The sequence below is a fragment of the Gekko japonicus genome, unplaced genomic scaffold, assembly GCF_001447785.1.
Source record: "Gekko japonicus isolate JY-2015 unplaced genomic scaffold, Gekko_japonicus_V1.1 scaffold435, whole genome shotgun sequence".
NCBI classification, from domain to species: domain Eukaryota; kingdom Metazoa; phylum Chordata; class Lepidosauria; order Squamata; family Gekkonidae; genus Gekko; species Gekko japonicus.
In genome coordinates, this window is record NW_015161417.1 from 406,547 (window position 1) to 427,843 (window position 21,297).

Below are 21,297 nucleotides of genomic sequence, written 5' to 3' on the forward strand. Positions count from 1 at the left end.
GTCTCGGGGAGGCGGGGCGGGTGGGGGGGGGAAGGCTTAGAGCTTGGCCTCTGTTCTAGAGAACTCCCACCCTGGCCATCCCTTTGAAAGGGCAAGCGGGGGCTATGCGGAGACAAACATCAGGTCTGTTCTTTCTTCTCTTCCTGGGTTTCAGACCTGAATATCTGTGACTCCCTGGAGCTGCCGTTGGAGATCATATCAGAGTGACTGACCTATTTATCAGCGGGAGCTTTGGAGCTGCCAGTCCTTTGGAACCGATGGAGCATCTTCTGCAGGTGAGTCCGTGTCCCCCCCCCCCAATGCTTTATTCATCCTGTCTGACTTCTAAAATGGGGTGATATTTTCAACGCTGCTGCGGTTTGCTCAGCCTTTTGTCTTTTCTGCATGTCTTTTGCCTCCCGCCGCCTCCTTCCAGTAATTGTCCCTTTCGGGGGGCATCCCCAAAAGCTTCCTGTACCGTCACAGTCTTTACACAAAGTTAGACAAAGCAGCCAATTCTCCTCCGTAACAGTTCAACAAATGCCTCCCCGGTGAATTCCACTGCTTCAATGGAATTGTGGGGCATATCAAGCCAGAGAATTCAGGGAGGGGGCGCGACACAACGAAATGTGGCCAAAGTGGGAACTGGCCAAGGGAAGGAGATTGTGTGATATGTGAGCTTTCCACATAATCTCTCACCTGCTCCTCCCCAATGGCCCAGAACAGCTCACTGTATAACGTTGCGATTACAACAGAAGATCAGCTAACCTAGAAACAGCTGTGACTGGCAAATATCACCCCATGTCTGGTTAGACACAGCCAGTGCTCCCTCTACGCTGTGGAGTCTTGAGAGCAAAAAGTCTACTTTGTGAGCTCCTGGCATTAAAGTTGTGAGCGAGCCATTTGGCAACTGCCTAAATTAGTTTGCTCCGGAGCCACCCTTCCTGAGCTAAGGCAAAAATGTGTGAGCCGGAGGTTCAAAAACTGTGAGCTGGCTCACACCTAACTCAGCTTAGAGGGAACACTGGTCACAGCTACCAAATGTCAGTTTTGAACAGGGAAGTAATAAGAAGATATGGAAACAGGAGTCTTGGGCTTTGATGGCCCTCTGGAGCAGGGGTACCCAACCACTGGTGCCACGATACCCATCAACACCTTTACTGGCACCTGCGCAATCTTTGTAGAAAGTGGACAGGGCCAGGTGGGTCTTGTGCCCAGCAGGGCTTCTGATTGGCTGTGTGGATTAAAAGGCATCTTATTAAATCATAGAATGTTAGAGCTGGAAGGGACCTTGCAGGTCATCTAGTCCAGCCCCCTGCACTCTGCAGGAGCATAGCCGAAAGATAGCCCTATAACATACCCGAAAGGTGGTCGTCCAGCCACCGCTTAAAACATCCAGCAAAGTAGCATCCACCACCTCCTGAGGCAGTCTGTTCCACTGCTCAACCACTCTTAACAGTTAGGAAGTTCCTCCTGATATTTAGCCGGTATTGACTCCCTTGTAATTTCCACCCATTAGATCTAGTCTTGCAATCCGGAGCAAGAGAGAATAGATCCGCTCCATGTTCTACATGACAGCCCTTCAAATATGTGAAGACTGCAATCATGTCCCCTCTAAAAGCCTTCTCTTTCCCCGGCTAAACATCCTCAGCTCTTTCAGCCTTTCCTCATAAGACTATGATCCCAACCCTCTCACCATCCTGGTTGCCCTCTTCTGGACACGCTCGAGCTTGTCAGCATCCTTCCCAAAATGTGCTTCTGCCTTAAATGTTGAAGAGCTACTAATATATGATATATTACGTTTCAGATAATGTGTTCATTTTAGTTGAGCCTGTTAAAAGGGATAGCAGGCTTGGCGCTTACTCTAGCAGCAGTGAGTGACATGGGGATAGACAAGCGACTACTGTTCTTGATTTAAAAAATCTAGCAGCAGTGGTTGGTATTCTTCAAGGCTGTGAAGGCACTTGAAAGCCCCCCCCCTCCCCCGGCAGCTGACTCAAATGACAGGAGCCCCCAAACTAGTCCGTGAGCCAAAGCCTTCCTCCCTTATTGGCTACATGTTGCTTTTGTCCCCACGTCTCCTGTTCAGATATAGTCAGTGGCAACTGCAGACATGACCATGCTTGAAACAGCTAGAAGGTCAGTGTACAGAGCGTTAACTGACATTGAGTTGCCTGCTCCTATGATGGTTGGGCTTCCGTCCACATTTTGCCATGTCTCTCACAGAAAGTGTGAAAAATCACAAGGGGTGTAATTGACTAGGAAATTCCCATGCCATGTGCTCTTGGTGGTAACAGGTGGGTTGTCTCGAGGGAGGTTTGTGCATCTGAACCTCCTTGTGGTCTGTGATGACTTATCATAGCTGCATACTGGCCTGAAGGATAGCCAGGACTGCTTTCGTACCTTGCCACGAGCTATAGGCCAGGCCTGCAGTAGGCACGTTAGGTACTGCCAGTCCCTTGAGATGTTGTTGCCCATTCATTTCCACAGGGGCCCTGAAAAGCAATGGCTGCTGCTTCACATCTGAACGTAGCACCCCCCGAACGGCAGACCTCCGCGGGCATTGCAGAGCCTCCCCTCTGGCAGCCATCCTCCGTCACCATGCACGTCACTCGGCCGAAATCCGCAAAGGGGCGCGTGAGGCCAAGCTTGAATTACTCCCATAGCGTGGAGGCCTATTCCTGTCGAGTGCCATCGTCCCCTCAGCCGTTAGACCCCTGCGATGAACCTGGGAGTGGCCGGAGAGCAGCCTCCTCCCAGCAGGTGTGCCAACCCGTTCAGGCACCTCCGGCCGAAATCCCGGATCTCCTCCAGCAGGTGCCCACCCGGACCTCCTCTTCCTTGAATAAATACAGGGTGCTCCCGTCCATTAGCAGAAAGGAGCTGAGGAGAGGCGCAGTGGAAGCGATGTCCGAACAGGCAAGTCAACTCCGAGTGAGCAACCGCCTGAAGGAGGAAGAGCAGGGCTTCAAAGCTCGCCCTCCGGAGAGGATGCCCTTCTCTGCCATGACAAAACACGACATGGGCAGCGGCGAACATGTGAAAATGTCACCACCTCCTTTGGAAACAAAGCCATTGGGTAAAATGAAAGAAGGAAGTACCTCCTCGTCAGCAGTCGCTCTGGAAGAGCCCTCCGAGAAAGAGCCCAGGTTGCTCTTGGCCATCAGGTCTCCTTCGGGTCAGAGGTTTGAACACCACTTCCGGCCGACTGACCACCTCGAGACTGTCCTCGCGGTGGCGGAGCGAAAAAACTCAGCCGCGTACAAGCGCTGTAGTATTGAAACAGTGGAAGTGCCTCGGCGGACCTTCTCGGACCTGACCAAGTCCTTGCAAGAGTGTGCGATCCCCCACAAGTCAGTGCTGTGTATCTTGCAGGAGGAGCCAGAGGGGGAGCTTTAAGCCACCAGGGGCCGCTCTCTGTATTAAAATGCCATTGGAGGCCACGGATCTTCGCCTGATGTCCACTTCTTTGGCCCCCCCACAGGCACCTTTCTGTGGCCTAAAAGCCCGATTTCCCAAGCTGTTCCCTGCATACTCAAGAGGGGACTGTTTCCAAACATCCCATTTCAGTTCCCTTTTTTATGTGTCCGCCTCCCAGCCAGTTTCCCTCGTACACCTCCCTTCTCTGGAATCGTTACAAGTGCCTTTCCCTCAGCAGAAGGCAGTACCTCCTTTCAAGGTCACCTGTTCTGCCCATTTGTTTCGTATTTCTGATTCGCTTTTTTCCCAGTAGGAGGATTAAGTTTCCTTTGGCTGTAGACGTGGGTCATTTTTCTCACTACGAGCCTAGGTTAGTGTCTGTAGGATGGGAAGATGGACACTAGGAGTCTGATCCCAGTGGGATCGTTTCCTGACGAATCCCGCTTAAACAGATTGTCATCCAGTGGCAATGTCTCTGCAGAGCCTTTCGGTTTGCTTTCCAGTGCTCTGTTTTTAAATTCTTTCTCCAGAGAACATCCTGGGTTTGGTTGCAGAGACAGGCACACTTTTTTCTCTGCCTTCAAGAATAAGCGACCTTTGCTTTCTCTGGCTACCCAACTGGGTTTGTTACTGTATTCTTAATCAGCCGTTCCTTACAAGATTACAGCATAAATTGGTCTTGAGGGAATGGGTTATCGGTATAAATTTGCATTTCAGTGTTTGGCAGCTGGTGCAAAAACTCTCTTTTTTGGAACAGGAGTTGATTGCAAACTTGTGTTGATTTGGTATTCTTGTTCTCTAAATTGAGTTGAGGCCTGTGTATTAAGGGCAGCTCTCTCAAAAAGCTGCTTTTTCGTTTTTAAAATCAACCTTTGTATTTAGCAAAATGCCATTTATGTTCTTGTAAAAAAATCTGTATTTGTGTGTGTGAGAGAGAGAGGGAAGAACCTATCCAAAGGCAACCTTTAGGGCTTGGACAGTTTGTATTATACAAAAGCTGCATTAACCTACTGGATTGCTTGCCAAATGGGCCCACTCCTGAGTGTTCGTATCTCATAAACAAATCTCAGCTTTTGCTTCAATGAAACAGCCAAACTAACCTCTTCAGATTAGAAGGGGGCTTTCACTGCTGCTTTAATTAGGGCTGCCCAAACAGGCAACTTCCCTATGAACTGTACAGAATTGGCAGTTTGACTTTTCTTCCTCCCCATCTGGCAGAAACGTTGGCCCTATCCCATCCTAAAGAAGACAGTCCTTTCCTTTGATTACAGCTGTGGAGTTCCTGGCCAAACCCCTCTGCAAGCTGCCTGCTGTTCTCAGCTCTAAAGCAGCGACTGTGTGGTCAGGGAAGCAATGAATTAGAAAGAGCAGCGGCAGGGAATGTCACACCTCTTTCCGCTGCCTGTCAGTTCCCTGCAGAGCGTAGTTTGGGGAGCAGAATATAAAAGAAGCTTGACGGTTCTGGGCTGGAGGTTGCAGGAAGCAAGGCCTAGGTGACAGGCAGCATTATCCTTTCAGGAATTGATACGAGTGCTCGAGGCAAGGCCTGATTCTGGCAACAGCACAGAGGCGCCCCCCCCCCCCACGCACTAGAGGGCAGAACCCTTTCCAATTCAGGCAGCACAAGGAAGGGGTGGGAGGAACTGCTGTTCCGTCAGTTGTTTTTCCCCCAAACGGGAAAGCAGCGGCAGCGGCTCACTTTCTGTGCAAGTCCGCCACACAACTTCGAGTCCTTTTTGGTCAGGAGGAACCGGCCGAGTCGGACAAATTGCACCACGTGTTCTGTACTGCCGAGTCTTCTGCTCTGTGGTTTACTGCAAGGTGGCTTATTTGGAAGGGGGAGCTGTTCCAAACTGTCAGAAACGGGACGAAAGGGAAGGAAGCTGTAGCCAAGACGATGCCGGTGCCAGTTCAGATATACAGCTTTTCAAAGGCTTGCACTGGTACAGTCTGCGAGGTGGAGATGTATCGTGAAGGCCCCTCCTACGTGGAATATGACCCACACAGGAAAGCGTGTCAGTACTAAGGGTGGGCTGAGCCCCTCACACTGCTAGTTGTGGCTGTTCAGTGAGGTTTTCAAGATGTGTATAAGGTGTCCCATGATTGGATTCTTATTCATTGACACTGGAGACACAGTACAAAATTTTCCTCATTGAATTTGGAGGGGGCACGGGGAAAATGTCCTCCATAATTTGGGACCAAGCAGTTGCCTTTAAGCACTGCTTTCTCGTTTTGGAGCCACTCGAATGGGCTGTATCTGTGTCTCCAGGTAGAGATGAGCAAACTGTTCTTAAGAGCACAGTAAGCATGTTGGGAGGGAATGCAGGCATGATGCACTTCATGTCCCTTTTCTGGAAAAGTCGAGGGGAAAATCAAGCTTGAAACAGTCAATTAATGTACAGAAAAGTGTTATGATTTTTGCACTTAATTCACAATGAAACCTGTTACGTGTAGTGTTAGGCTCAATAAAGATATTCTGGGTGTGACCACTTGTTTTACATTCATGCAAGCCATTGGTTTTTATACCTGCTAGCTTACTGGATAGGCCAGGCTAGCCCGATCTCAGAAGCTAAGCAGGGTCAGCCCAGGTCAGTATTCCAATGGGAGACCACCAAGGAATACCAGTGTCGCTATGCGAAGGCAGGTAATGGCAAACCACCTCTGGATGTCTCTTGCCTTGAAAACCCCATGAGGTCTCTTAAGTCAGCTGTGACTTGACAGCAAAAAAAAAAAAACTGGTTGGAAAAACTTAACAGAAAGCAGTAAGTTTAAGGTTTTGAGCTGTACATATGTGCTGTGAAAACTCACTGTGTGGCCACCATCCCACAGCCAGAGTGACTTCTCTGGTTAAGAGCTGCTCCAAAGATACGAGAAACACCATCTGGATATGTAGCAACATAAGGAAACCCCCAGGAGGTATCTTCTTGTAAATTAAATAATTTAGTGTGGCCTGACTTGAGACCTTTGGTCCGATGAAGAGGAGGAGTTGGATTTATACCCCACCCTTCACTCAGAGCAGCTTACAATCTCCTTCCCTTCCTCTCCCCACAACAGACACCCTGTGAGGTAGGTGGGGCTCAGGGAGCTCTTATGAGAACTGCTCTTGAGAGAACAGCTGAGACAACTTGTGACTGACCCAAGGTCACCCAGCAGCTGCATGTGGAGGAATGGAGAAGCAGACCCGGTCCTCCAGATTAGAGTCCACCGCTCTTCACCACTACACCAAACTGGCTCAACCATTAAAGGAAAGCTTGTGGATGCCACAAGCAACTAGGAAGAAGAATGGCTCTGTGAAACCTGCTTACCTCTCTTGCTTGGAAACACACCATGGCATGAAAGGGGAAGACCCCCACCCAATGTTCCCTGTAAGCTATGGAGTCTTGTGAGCAAAAATTCTACTTTGTGAGCTACTGGCATTAAAGTTGTGAGCAGGTGATTTGGCTACTGCATAAATTGGTTTGCTCTGGAGCCCTCCTTCCTGAGCTAAGACAAAAATGTGTGAGCCGGAGGCTCAAAAACCGTGAGCTAGCTCACACTAACTCAGCTTAGAGGGAACATTGCCCCCACCCCCAAAAGCGATCCCTCTCTGTCACAGAAATGATGCCGATGTGAAAAAGGCAACCCAGACTCATTGCAGTTATTTCTGTATTCCTTTACTCCAACTGAAAAGTTACATTAGAAAGAGTACACTGGCCCAGCAGCGTCTGTGCGACCCTTTTCAAAGCCGGCACGCTGGTCTCACATTGTCGCTCAGCAGTACTAAGGAGGGGGGGTTGAAGGACCTCTGCCGCTCGCCACACAAGCACACACGCACCTGCTACTTGAGAGGCTTCCAGCAGAATAAAAATAGATACACCTCAGAATACAAAATCTGTGGGGTTTCCCCCCCAAACTTCCTTCACCCCCCCCCACCTCCCTGGAAAGCCATTTGCACAAATTGATAAAAGGTTGCCTCTTAAGTTTCCTAAAATTTTAGGTACATTTTTTTAAAAAATAAGCTTTCTGCATGTGTTTCTGGGATCGGTTCTGTTTTACTTGGTAAAAGAATCCACAATTCTGTCTTGGAACAGAACAATTAGCAGCCAAAATTGTAAAAGATTGGGGGAGGGGGATTCTTTGGAGCAAGGGGTCTGTTAGCTGCCCCCGAACTTGCTCCAGTTCTCGGTCTTCAGTGAGAAAAACACTCATGGGGGAAAAAAAAACCCCGAAGGGTGATCCAACCCTTTGTGCATCAAAGATTGCTACAAGGGAAATGGAAGACCCAAAGTGATGAAGGAAATCTGTGCTGGGGTTACGAAAGCACAGGCAAGATAGAAGCAGGTGGATTTCCAGCCAGCAGGTAGCAGAACTGATAGACTCAAGCAGAGGGACCAAGCCGTGCTTTGTACAGGCAATTGCAGTGTGACCCACCCAAGAGATCTTGGTCAGAACCACCACCACCACCACCACCGATCTCTCGCACGTAAAAACACCTCCTCCCCCCATTTGACTAGTTCCAAGTCTAGCAGTCCCATAAGAAATACCAGGTGTGTTCAACCAAGCAGTATTTCTTGAGGGATGACTATGCAGTGCTGTGTGCAAGGGCCGCCAACATGGAGCTACCCAACAGCCGTGCTCGGTGGACAGCCCTCCAATGTTCAGAGCTGCTCTGATGAAAGCAGCGTTGCAAAAATACTGACACCCGCTTAAACAGAAATCAAATCAAAGGGAGACCCTTGGGGGGGGGGGGGAGAACATGCTCAGAACCCAAACTTTTGGAAAGAACTAGGTTAGTAACGAGCCAGTTCATCATCTACACCAATTGCTTCCTGTTCCCGTGTTGACCCCCCCTCTTCCCTTCACCCTTGCGCTGTGATTCGCCTGGTCTCTATGCCGCGTTTCAGCAAGTGAGGAGAGCTGGTGCATTTGATTCAATATCTTTGGACGGGGGAGAGAAATTCGGGTTGGGCTATAAGAGCAGTGGGCCTAGGAGGGAGACTGTTACAGCACTGAGCTGTAGCATCCTCCCGCCTCAAAGCTGGAAGCTGCATGAATCAGATTTGTCAAGAGAGGCTGAATCATCCACACTCTTCTTCAGATATACGCCCCTCGCCGCAAAGTGTTGACTTCCCAGCAATACTGGATGGTTTCTTGACCGACAAGAGCCTGGACAAGATTGGCTGCAGCATCCTACCACACACACCCCTTCCTGGTTGATCCAGCACTTCTTTGCAGATTGCCTATTTGGTACAGCAAACTTTAAAATAAATCTTTAATCGAAATGTCCATTGCACTACAATATTACACTTTCCATCACTACACCAATTTAAATCTGTTTCTATAGGTACCCTCTGGTAACTGTGAACTTTTGCAACTCGCATGTCAACTGCTATGGCTTCCCCTCAAGGAACTCTGGGAACGAGTTCTGCAAGGTAACCGTAGGGACTCTGCACATTTATAACCTGTCCTTTCAGGGAAAGTTAAGGTTTTGAACCAGTCAGTTGTGCTTACCAGCAAAAAGCAATCCTTCCAGATCATTTACCCGAGGAAAAGCAGGACAGCCTACCAGCCATCTAGGAACGAGAGCTCAAAATGAAAGCACCATTTCCTTACGACTTCAATATTTAGCCAGACTCCGCTAATTTTTTTTTTTTTTAAAGCTCACCTCCTTACTCCTGGGTTTTTGAACCTTTAAATATAACTGCTTGGGTGTGTTTTTAAAAAGTTACTCCCCACTGACAGAGATAATGTAGGGTTGTAGTCTCCTATGCATTAACGGGCTATGTTTTTGGCATCAATACGTCTTTAGAATTTAAGTCTCCCATTTTAAGGCTAAACTAAAAAAAAAAAGTCTCTGTAAACATTTCTTCTTTCCCCAGAGTTGCACTTCGTTTTTAAAATCAAGTCCAGCCACAATTGGTTTTTTTTAAAAATGAGGTAATTTCTGTATATTTGTTTATCTTTAAAAACGTCCCTTTGCGCGTGACTGGCTAAGGTTTGTGCCAATCAGAATGCTGATCCAATTGTAGTGGGAGAGCTACCATGGGAGGGCGTGTGCCAGTTCCGGCAGCTGCACTTCAGTTAGCGATCTTCTCGATTTCATCCAAGTCGTCTGTGTCCAATTTGTGGATCTTCTTGTCTGGAAAGGAGAAATGCCAAGGGATTAAGGTTAAGAATCTACACCCCGGGTCAACAGAAGCCCACCCCTGTGGTTTCTGCATGAATCAATCCTGTGGGCACGTCACCTGTAGGGAGGCCCAGAGCAGTTCTGGGCGTTCCACCCGGAGAGAAAGAGAAAAGCCCAGAGGAGTAACTTATCCAGAGATCCAGCAAGCAGCTTCCTCTCGGAATTATGCCATTTCTGTGCGCTGGGAACAAATGTGTGACCTGATCCTACGAAACAAAGAGGATGCAGTCCTGCCCACATCTACAGATTGTCAGCATGAACCGCCGCTCCAAACAGTTAGTCTTTGTGAGGCTGCCTTGAAGGGTGGATGGCTCTGGTCTCCCAGTTCATTTTTGAAGCGTGTATTTATTTCTGGGAACACAGGAAGAGTCACTTCACAGCACAGAGCTTGGGACCAACTGCTGTAATGCAGCTTTTTCAGCTTAAGAGGATTTGCTTTGGGCCACCCTGCTTCGGGACCAGTGCCGTCTTCCTTGGCCCATGCCCCTCAGCCCCCATCAGCAGCTTGAGCAGAGTAAACCCTACCTGGCGGTTACTCCCTTCTAGCAGAAAATGACCGTTCTCCCTTTCCTTTTTTACTTGTGACTGCGCTACAAAAATTAAAATTCTGGACCCAGCAAAAGCATAGTGCTGGTCCCTTGCATCAACCAGGCAAGATCACTGTGTTGGGTTTATTCAACTATTGTTACAGGCTGTTTTGGAGTTTGCTACCTGCTGAAGGAGACCAGGACCAGTGTTCCCTCTAAGCTGAGTTAATGTGAGCTAGCTCACTGTTTTTTAGCCTCCGGCTCACACATTTTTGTCTTAGCTCAGGAAGGATGGCTCCAGTGCAAACTAATTTATGCAATAGCTCAATTACCTGCTCACAACTTTAATGCCAGTAGCTCACAAAATAGAATTTTTGCTCACAAGATTCTACAGCTTAGAGGGAACATTGAGTCCAGGACCCCCAAAGGCAACAGCAACTGGGAACTTCTGCTTTTAAATGGGAGCCCAAGAGCCCTGCTGGGTCAGACCAGTGGCACCTCTGGTCCAGCCACGTTTCACACAGTGGCTGACAAAGCACAGAGGCCTTCCGCCTGATGCTGCCTCCCGGCACTGAGCTCCAGAGGTTTATTGCTTCTTAATCTACCATGCCTAGTATCCACTGATGAAGCATGAACCTGTCTAACCCCATTTTAAATCCATCTTTACTCATGCCTGACCTGATCGCATCAGATCTCTGAAGGTAAGCAGGGTCAGCCCTGGTTAGTCCTTGGTTGGGAGACCACCAAGGAAGTCCAGGGTTGCTCTGCAGAGGCAGGCAGTGGCAGACCTCCTCTGAATGTCTCTTGCTTTGAAAACCCTACAAGGTCACCATACGTCTGCTATGACTTGATGCCACTCTCCACCACCACACCTGTGGCCATGGCTACATCTACTGGCAGTGAATCCCACAATTTAAATTACTCATTGAGTTAAAAAAGGAGGAGGAGTTGTCCTTCCTGAATCCACTGTTCACCGTCTTCATTGGGTGTCCTTAGTTCTAGTATTATGGGGAGAGGAAAAGCTCTATTTACGTCAGGTCTTGAACAAGACTCGCTCCTGACAGCACTCTCTTGGCAGTAATTTGTTTACTGAGAGTTAAAGAGGTTTCAAGCATAGACAATCTGTGTCAGAACTAACTTCCTTGGCACCAGTTCTGGTATTATACATAATTCAAATGACCTCCCCACCTTGTGTCCAGTCCAATCACACCAATAACATCCAGCCCGCCCAAATCTACTGTGTGCCGTTAGCCCTCCCCCAGCATATGCAAGCATAGGGATCGTATTATCTAGCAGTGTCTGGTACCCAAGATCAAGCATGCATTCGTCCCATTGAAGGGAGGCCCCACATAAGCGCAGCTACAAGCCAGCACGACTCTTAGCAAAGCAGTTTCCACACCCACACCCACACCCTCCCCCCTCCCAACCAGAATACAACGGGATAATATGTATACAGAATCAAAGACAGTTAAGAAACCCATGGCAAACGAGACCCGAGTTTGACATTTACCTTCTCCGCCCCCATACATAGTTTTATAGACCTCTATCATGCCCCCCCCCCGCCATCTTTTTTCCAAACTAAAAATGCTCCCAGGCCTTTCCTCAGAAGGAAGGTGCTCTCCACCTCCTTAAAGCCCTCTTGGCTGAGAGACAGAAAAAAGCCAGAAGGGACATACTGAAATGCTCCTGGATCCTGTTGAGGATGTTCATGCTGTGCTTGCTGTCCACCATGTTGATGGCCAGCCCTCGCTTGCCAAAGCGCCCCGTGCGCCCGATGCGGTGAAGGTACGTCTCGTTGTCTGGGTTCCCGTCTTTGTCCACGGGGAGATCGAAGTTGATGACGACAGAGACCTGCTCCACATCGATCCCTAACAGAGGAGAAGCAAGTGCTGGTTGAGATGAGACGAAGAGAGACTCAAGAGCTGCAGGTGCTTGTAGGTTTGCTGACTGAGCAGCTTCAGCAGTGTATGTGGTCCCAGCAAGTTCGATGAAAGCACCAGAAGCTGCTGTTGGGACAGCCAGTTTTTACCCGTGCTGGGAAGGTCTGGCAACAGGACTCCCGTTCAGAAACTCTTTGCTCTGCTGGGCAAAGCTGGGTGAAAGTGACTCAACATCCCTCTGATGAAGCAAAGCTCTGGCCCATGGAAGATCTGCCACAATACATTAGGCACCGCAAAACTCCTTGGGTTTTTGTTTCGATATATGCTTTTAGGAAAAGGGGAACCTCCAAGCCAATCACCATAAAAGACCTGACCTTTGTTTTAGAAGCAGAAGGCCGAATAAGCTTTTGTACTGGTGGAATTAGGGAAGAAGAGAGGACCTCCTGAGGATTGTGAGAAGTGTGTGGGCAAAGGCCGCATGGGGCAGAGGCAACAGTCAGGAGCTGATAGGATCTGACGCACAGGTTCTAGTCCGGCTGCCAGTCTCCAGGTGGCGGCTGGAGATCTCCCGGGATTACAACTGTTCTCCAGGCGACAGAGATCAATTAACCAGGAGAAAATGGCCGCTTCGGGAGCGGACTCTAGTGCGTTACTTATATAGAGAGCCAGTTTGGTGTAGTGGTTAAGTGCGCGGACTCTAATCTGGGAGAACCGGGTTTGATTCCCCACTCCTCCACTTGCACCTGGCTGGATGACCTTGGGCAAGCCGTAGCTCTGTTAAGAGTTGTTCTCGAAAAAAGAGCAGTTTCTGTCAAGAGCTCTCTCAGCCCCACCTACCTCACAGGGTGTGGTGTGTCTGTTGTGGGGAGGGGAAGGGAAAGGAGTTTGTAAGCCGCTCTGAGACTCCTTTGTGTAGTGAAGGGCAGGGTATGAATTCCAATCTCTTCTTATTATTATTATTTGCAACTGAAGTCCCTCCCTTCCCTAAGCCCCGCCCTCCTCAGGCTCTACCCCCCCCCCCAAATCCTCCCACCCCGGAGCTGCCAACCCTAGTTTCTAGAGATTCTCAACACACAGTCAGTAGCAGTGCGCACAGACAGACGGACAGCAGGTCTTTGCCGGAAGGTTCTCCAGCGCCGGGTGCCAGTTACCTCGGGCACAGACATTTGTGGTCACCAGGACTTTCTCTTTGCCTTCTCGGAAACGCTCAATGACCGCTGCTCGCTGCTCCACCATCATCTCGCCGCTCAAGAGGGCCACTTGATGGCCTTCCCTGGAAAGCTCGCCCGCTAGCCAGCCCGCCGTTTTGCGAGTCTGCGGAGGACACGGCCGACAAAGAGGTTAGGAGATGCCTCTGACAATGACCCCAATGGGAAACAATACCAATGGATTAAGTCTGCCCCCCCCCAATCAACGCAGAGGTAGCTCCTGCAGTGCTAACCAGTTTCCCCAATGTGCGTGGGGGGTGTCATTTAGATTCCCGGTCACTGAGAATGTCTACTGCTTCATTTCTCCCCTCCCCTTTTCACTTTAATAGGGGATGTCTAATTGATTCTCAGTGCCAGGAAGGAAGGAAGGAAGGAAGGAAGGAAGGAAGGAAGGAAGGAAGGAAGGAAGGAAGGAAGGAAAAGAGACACAGAGAGAGAGAGAGACAGACAGACAGAGAGAGAAAGTCATGTGAAATACCTCAGAACAATTGGATCCCTCACTTTGTTTTTAAAGAGGTGGACTATGAAATGGCACACAGTGTGTTGTGGGGAGGAGATAGTTTACTTTCTTCAACAAAATTTCCTTTGTGGTAAATTTGTTTCTGTTTCAACAAGAGACTGGGGAAGAGGGTCCTCCACAGATGCCATTCTGAGATTAGCGTCTGCTCAGAATAAACCTCTCCTCAGAGAACTGTTCCGGTTCAGGGTGAAGAACAGCCCCGCAGAGAACTCCCCATCACCTTTGTATCCACCTCCCCCTGCCCGAAGCCAGCTAGAGTGACCCCTACTGCAAGGCAGTGCCTCAAGAGACATTCTTCACAAGAACTCCTCCTCTCAAGAGGGAAGCATCCCCACACCTGGCCGTTCTGGAAGGCTCACATAGCTTTGGCCCTGCCCACAAGCTTTCAGCAGCCTCACTTGGTTGTGTCAAAATCAGCTTATTGTCCCGTCCCGTCCCGTCCCCCGGGTCATCCTTGATCAGACTCACGTGACAGAAGATCATCGCTTGCGCGATTGTGATGGCGCCATAAATGTTACAGAGGGCTTGGAATTTCTCCTCGCGGCTGTTGCACAGGACGTAATACTGCTTGATGGTGTCCAACGTCTCCTCCTCGCGCTTCAGCTTGATGATGTTCGGGTCAGGAACGACCTTCTCTGCAAACTTCCACACAGAGTCCTCAAAGGTGGCCGAGAAGAGAAGCATCTGGCAGTCTCTGGGCAGCATCCTGGGAGATTGGGTAGAAAAAGCCAAGGTTCTAGGGCCCAGCTAGATGCCCATCACGACGCCGGACCTCGCGCTCGGGGTCTGAGGTACCTGCTTGGACAAAACACCCAAGGAATTCTCAAGGGTGGCGGCACAAATCTGGGCAAGGCCAGCGACGCTTCCCAGAGTGCCGTTTCACACACCCCTACCCAAGAGCGGAGCTGTCTATGACTGTCTTTCAAAGAAGACTTCACAGGTCACTCCCTCCTTCCCCTTCCCTTGCAGGACAAGTGTATTAACATTTCTTCAACGTTATCAGGATTGTGATCCTGAAGCCTAAGAGAGAGTTGGAGAATTAAAGCGAGGAGCAGCCCCCTGGTCTCCTTGGGCGAAAACTACAGTTGTATGCGGCCAGCTCAAATGGCTCTAATAAAATGTGCATTTCCCCAAACTCTCCAGATGGGTGGGTTTTTGTAAAATTTATTGAAAACATTTATTGGCCGCCTTTCTACCTTTCAGGAACTCAAGGTGGCTTACAATGTAAGCAACAATATCGTCAATGGTTTCCTCTTAAGTCCCTTATTGTGGTAACACCTGGGATCCAGGAAAACCTTCTAATAAACTGAAGTACAGACAGCAAATGCCATCTTAGGAGAGGCATCTCCCCATCCACTTTCACAGGTGGGAAAACCTCTAGAATGGAGACGGCTTCAATATATACAAGCAACCTCACACCAACTGCTTGGTGCAGATGTCAGTTAATTAAAACTCACATTATTAGGATAGCTCAAGTTCTTATCAAAAATAAGTTTAACTTGTATTACAGTCTGTGGCTAATGGAAAGAATACGGCAACAGCTGCACCAGGAAAACGAGCCTCAAACACAAACAGTGGTGCACCCCAGACAACCTGATGGGTGTTTCTCTGTACCTCTGAATACGGATGCTCTGATCTTGGTGTCCTTGGGTGGCTATCATGACGTCTGCCTCGTCCAAGACGAAGACTTTGATCTTCTTAGGATCGATGAATTTCAGCTTGGAGCACCAGTCCAGGACGGTGCCCGGGGTGCCGATGACAATCTGCTCGGAAATCTTCTGACCACGCTCCACTGTTCAGAGAAGAGATCAAGACCTGATTGGAGCAGGAGAACCTCAGAAGGTTTTGCCTTCCTCCAGAGAAAACAGGCACAATTCACTTGTGTGTCTTCTCCTGAGGAAAGGGACTGTGCAGCCTCACTTGCAGTGTGGCATGGCCAAAACCTTACAGATTTAAGTGACTCCTCAGTCAGGTGACCACAAAACCCAAATTCTGTGAGTGGACTGTTGTGTTGCTCATAGTAACATTCACTTGCATGCAACGAGACCGCTGTGCAGGGAGGAATTTCCCCCTTTGCCCCGCACAAGCCCCCCCCCATTTCTTTCCTGGAGGTCTCCATCAGGAATAGCAAAGGGGGACTGAAGGTTCTCAGTGGGAAGGGGTAGGAAAAGATGGAAATCGCTGCCCATTCTCCCAAAGACAGGGGCACCGTTCTAAACCCAGACGGTGGATGCAAGCCACTGACGCAAGTACAGTAATGAGCTGGCCTGGCCCAGATCTTGCTAACTTGAGAAAGCTGTTAGTTATGTTCAGGGTCCTCTGGACGTGACCCCCTGCCAAAAAGCAAAACGGGGGCCCTGGCCCTGTGAGCAGTTAGGTTCCCTCTGGGGCCTGTGCAGCACTCAGTCTCTTCTGGGCAAACAACACAGACTTCTGCTCTGTGCCTGCAGCCCCGTAAAACTGCTCTCCCCCATTTAAGCAGGAGAGGGCACGGCAGCTCTTGTGCTCTCAGTTCCTACTTTACACTCCTTTTCTTTACACTCTTTTCTAACACAGCTCCAGTGCAAAAAAAACCCCACAAAAGTTTTGTAAATGTGAGAGAAAACCTGCTGGCTACAGTTTGATCTGAATGGGATAAGAAATATCTGGGTTGTTTTGCCTGACTAGGGAAATCTCGACCCTGACTGTGTTGCTGCCCAGCAGGTATGATGTGTTGGGAGCGATGCTCCCTCTAAGCTGTGGAGTCTCGTGAGCAAAAATTCCACTTTGTGAGCTACTGCCGTTAAAGTTGTGAGCGAGCGATTTGCCTGCTGCATAAATTAGTTTGCTCTGGAGCCATCCCTCCTGAGCTAAGACAAAAATGTGTGAGCCAGAGGCTAAAAAACTGGGAGCTAGCTCACACTAACTCGGCTTAGAGGGAACACTGGTTGGGAGTCTCTTGCAGTTGCCGCCATCCTCCAAGGTCAGAAGCCTTTTATGGTCTGTTCTCAAGCGCGAAAGGTTTCCAGCACAGTCCGCCTGCGCAAGGGAATTTGCTCCCTAGAGCTATCAACACACAGCACAGCCTCCTGCCACCCCAAAAATCACCGAAGAAACACAGTCCACACACTTACATTTATTGCCCCGAACTGCATAGGAGAGGTTCAGCTCTGGATAAAACTTGCCCATCTGTTCAATCACCTTTCCAGTCTGGAGCGCCAGCTCATACGTTGGGGAAAGGCACAGACACTGTAAGGAGAAAAAGGCTACTCTGGGATGCCATTTTGTGAGAGGGTTAATGCTGCAATGTACCCTAACGGTATCCCTGAATACATGGCTTTACTTATTATCCTATTATAAAGCACAACGCTTGGGGACATGGGAGAACTTCTGACCCAGCCCTGATACAGAAGAAGAGGAAGAGGAGGAGGAGGAGGAGATTGGATTTATACCCCACCCTTCACTACCCAAAGGAGTCTCAGAGCGGCTTACAAACTCCTTTCCCTTCCCTTCCCCACAACAGGTACCCTAATGTTCCCTCTAAGCTGTGGGGTCTTGTGAGCAAAAATTCTACTTTGTGAGCTACTGGCATTAAAGTTGTGAGCGAGCAATATGGCTACTGCATAAATTAGCTTGCTCTGGAGCCATCCTTCCTGAGCTAATACAAAAAATGTGTGAGCCGGAGGCTGAAAATCTGTGAGCTAGCTCCCACTAACTCAGCTTAGATGGAACACTGCTGTGAGGTAGGTGGGCCTGAGAGAGCTCTGACAGAAACTGCTCTTTTTCAAGAACAGCTCTTATCAGAACTACGGCTTGCCCAAGGTCATCCAGTAGGTGCAAGTGGAGGAGTGGGGAATCAAACCCGGTTCTCCCAGATTAGAGTCTGCACACTTAACCACTACACCAAACTGGCACCCGAACTGAGCAACTCAGTCACCACTGAAAGGAACCCAAGCAGCAGAACACTGTCCTCCTTAAACCCACAGAAGGGGTGGTCCTTCAAAATGGCTTATTCAGGTGTTATGGAAGAAAAGCCCGTTCTCTGCACTTTCGATACAACAGCCTCAGATGCGACTCAAGAACAACCTGGGGTGCTTCCCCTAGATGGTGCTCTATCACAGCTAGAAAGCAGCCTCGTTACACTCCCTTCCCATTCTATCCCAGCGGTAAAATGCAGGTTGCGACGGAAGCCTTGGTTCTCATCGCACCACCCGCCGGTGATCAGAGAACCTCCCCACCACCTCCACCTGCATCCACACGAACTTCGATTCAAACGAGGCGCCAAGCACCATCTACTGTTCCCCCACTTGGCAGCGGACTGTATTAATGAGAAGCAGAACCCAGCATGGAACTACAGGGGTGCGGAGGAGAAACAGCAGCAGGCCGGCTCGGTTCTCGACGGTTCCCACCGAGGAACGGGAGACTGATTCTAGTGGGCTCGTCTTTATCACACCAGGATCCAGCTCAGAAGAAAGATGCCAAGCAGATTCCCGCACCAGCCTAGTATGGTCCATTTTATCCTAACGATGCTGTGGGGTAGGTTAGGCTAGAATGGTGTGGCTCGCCCAAGACCACCCAGCAACCATCACAGCAGAGTGAGGATCTGAACCGGAGTCTCTGAGACCCTTGTTTGATGCCCTAATTACTACACCAGGCTGGCTGATACGATAAAGGGGGGAGGAAGCAAAGTGGGAAAAGACAAGATGTCTTCATTTTTCTCTTCCTGCCATTCATAAAGTCGGATATCGCTAACACCATGGTAATCGTTGGGACGAAAAGCCATCTTGTTGCATTTTCCATTTCACAACACACCAGAAGCAAAACAGCATTTTGAAAAAGAAAAACAACCCAACTAAACATCAAGATGGGTAGCCGTGTTAGTCTGTCTGTAGCAGCAGAAAAGAGCAAGAGTCCAGTCGAGAAAGAAGTACTTTTCTCCCTTTCTCACAATACAAGAACTCGTGGGCACTCCATGAAATTGCTGAGCAATCATGTTAGAACAGATAAAAGGAAGTACTTCTTCACCCAAAGAGTGATTAACACATGGAATTCACTGCCACAGGAGGTGGCGGCGGCTACAAGCATGGACGGCTTCAAGAGGGAATTAGATAAGCATGTGGAGCAGCGGTCCATCAGTGGCTATGAGCCACAAGGTATAGATAGGAAATCTCAGTCTGGGGCAAGTGATGCACTGTATTCTTAGTGCTTGGAGGGTGGGGCAACAGTGGGAGGGCTTCTAGTGTCCTGGCCACACTGATAGACCTCCTGATGGCACCTGGTATTTTTGGCCACTGTGTGACAGAGTGTTGGACTAGATGGGTCATTGGCCTGATCCAACATTGGCTTCTCTTTTAAAAAAAAAAAAAAAAGCACCTTAAAGACTAACAAAAATTGTGGCATCCTCCTGGACTGAATCGAGACCTAGGTTTTCGGTCTCACTACCAATGCCTACTGCCCCTCTGGACATCACACCTAATCCGACCCTGCCTGCTACTGTCATTTACCTGCCACTGACATATGGCATTTGAAACCACTCCATTCTCCAAGACATAAAGATAGATGGACTCACATTCCAGCTGTATCTGAAGAAGTGAGCAGTGTCTCACGAAAGCTCATACCCTGACAGAAATTTTGTTAGCCTTTAAGATGCTATTTGACTCTTGCAATTAAACATGCCTTTTATTCACAAAGATTATGCTGTAGTGCCACCTTGGGATCATCTCGGTATCTAGTGCCATCTATGGGACGCACTTCAAACTATACTTGCATCACAATTGAGGCTGATGCATACAATTGGTTCCCAGAGCCTTAAAATTCTTGCTGATCAGCTGAAGATTTAGTTGGCTGATCTGCTCAGTAAAGCTTGCAACCCTTCAAAGGGTAATCAATTACCTGTGGGTATCTGTTCTCAGGTTCTACTCGGCTAAGCATGGCCAAGACAAACGCTGCTGTCTTGCCGGTACCGGACTGAGACTGTGCAATCAGGTTCTGAGGGCTAGACACACACCAAAGAAGAGAAATGTCAATACAGGCAGAAAATCAAAACATGGCATATTAGTAAAAGGCTGGCCTGCAGCAGACCTTGAGCTTGTAACAAGGACTGTGAACAGTCCTTCTACGACCACACAATATAGTAAGCAGCCAAACCCTTGCTCTCCCCACCCTCCAAACACAACCCCACACGGTAAGGCAGGCTAATAGAATGTGCAAATACATACGGCTCTGCTAGCATCATAGGCAACGCATTCTCCTGGATTTTGGATGGTCTGTTGAAGCCCATAGCGTAGACACCTTGCAGCAGCTGCGGCTTCCTAGAAGACAAAAGCATTTCTGTGTGTTGCTAAAGGCCTCGGTCTCTCTATTCCTCAGAAACAGACAGAAATCCTATAGTGAGGTTGCTCTCACAATAATAATACTCCCTGTTCTGAGTAATGGTCCTTTGGCACAGCTAGAAGTCAACGTTTTACCTCCAACAGATGTGAAATCAATTTTCCAGGTGGTGCTAAGATACAAATCGGGACTAGTCCCCAGTAAAGCCTCCCCAGTCCTGAAAGTACATCTCCTCTCCAAAGCCCAATTAAATATAATAAACTTATTTGAGAGACAGATGCAGACATCAGCTATGAGCGGATCCTAAAGGGACCCCCTGTCTTTTGTGGAATAAATATCTTAAAAGACTGTTCTCCCACAGGGCCAAACGGTGCATGTTCTATTTGGCATGTCTTGCTAGGAGGACAGGGGTGTTTTTAAAAAAGATGGTCAAGAATACTGAACCCTCCCATGACTATCCCTGCCTGAAGTCTTTCTCCCATGTTCAGGGCCTGGAAACTAAAAATGTGCCCTGGGGTGGGGGAAGGCTGTGGGGAGTTAAGCAAGATGCCAGGGGTGAACACAAGAGCCCTGCTGGATCAGACCAGTGGTCCATCTAGTCCAGCATCCTGTCCCACACATTGGCCAGCCAGTTCCCCTGGAGGGCCAAAAGCAGGGCATAGAGGCTGAGACCTTCCCCTGATGTTGCCTCCTGGCACTGCGATTCAGAGGTTGACTGCCTCTGAACATGGAGGTTCCCCTCAGTCACCATGGCTAGTAGCCACTGGTAGACTTATCCTCCATGAATCTCTCTAACACTCTTTTAAAGCTGTTTATTCCTGTGGCCATCACTACATCCTCTGGCAGCAAATTCCACATTTTAATCACTCTCTGTGTAACAAAGGGGGGGGGACAACAACAATTAACCATTCATCCCCATTGCACTGAAAATCTTAGCTCCCAATCTCCCCACTTTATGCACAACTGGGGCGGGCCCACCATCATAAGACAGACTTTCTACCTTTGCATCTAGTCTGGTCTACAGAAAAGCCCTCTGAAAAGGTAAACCGGTGCCATTCAGAAGTAAGAGACGGTTGCCAGGGTGACGCTGTAAGCGGAACAGGAGACCCACTTAATCCGAGCACGGCTATCATTAGCTCTGCCTTTGATTCTCCACTAATACTTAGCTTTCAAAAACCTACCAGGACAAGAGTACATGATCTAAAGAGTCTTTTGTAGCAACAAAGCAGCAAAGATGAAAACGGAGCCGTTCGACGCTGCAACAAAAGCTGCGCCACTGCGGGCTCCC

General features: G+C 49.0%; 2 protein-coding genes across 3 annotated transcripts in view; one reads left to right on the plus strand and one right to left on the minus strand.

Moving 5' to 3' along the window:
- The window catches only part of UBXN10 (UBX domain protein 10), an 11,150-nt gene extending 5,277 nt beyond the window's left edge, over nt 1–5,873 (plus strand). Inside the window, exons 2-3 of the mRNA XM_015427902.1 lie at nt 155–275; nt 2,470–5,873. Coding sequence (XP_015283388.1) covers nt 2,485–3,378 — 894 coding nt within the window. The 5' untranslated portion in view covers nt 155–275; nt 2,470–2,484 and the 3' untranslated portion in view covers nt 3,379–5,873. The remainder of the gene's footprint in view (nt 1–154; nt 276–2,469) is intronic.
- Nucleotides 5,874–8,121: 2,248 nt separating this feature from the next.
- LOC107124526 (ATP-dependent RNA helicase DDX19B) overlaps nt 8,122–21,297 on the minus strand; it is a 29,052-nt gene continuing 15,876 nt past the window's right edge. For both annotated transcript variants that reach the window (XM_015428017.1, XM_015428009.1), the window contains exons 6-13: nt 19,898–19,990; nt 19,572–19,674; nt 16,814–16,928; nt 15,315–15,492; nt 14,169–14,406; nt 13,124–13,286; nt 11,769–11,960; nt 8,122–9,517 (exon numbers count right to left, since the gene is read on the minus strand). In XM_015428017.1, coding sequence (XP_015283503.1) covers nt 9,456–9,517; nt 11,769–11,960; nt 13,124–13,286; nt 14,169–14,406; nt 15,315–15,492; nt 16,814–16,928; nt 19,572–19,674; nt 19,898–19,990 — 1,144 coding nt within the window. In that variant the 3' untranslated portion in view covers nt 8,122–9,455. The remainder of the gene's footprint in view (nt 9,518–11,768; nt 11,961–13,123; nt 13,287–14,168; nt 14,407–15,314; nt 15,493–16,813; nt 16,929–19,571; nt 19,675–19,897; nt 19,991–21,297) is intronic.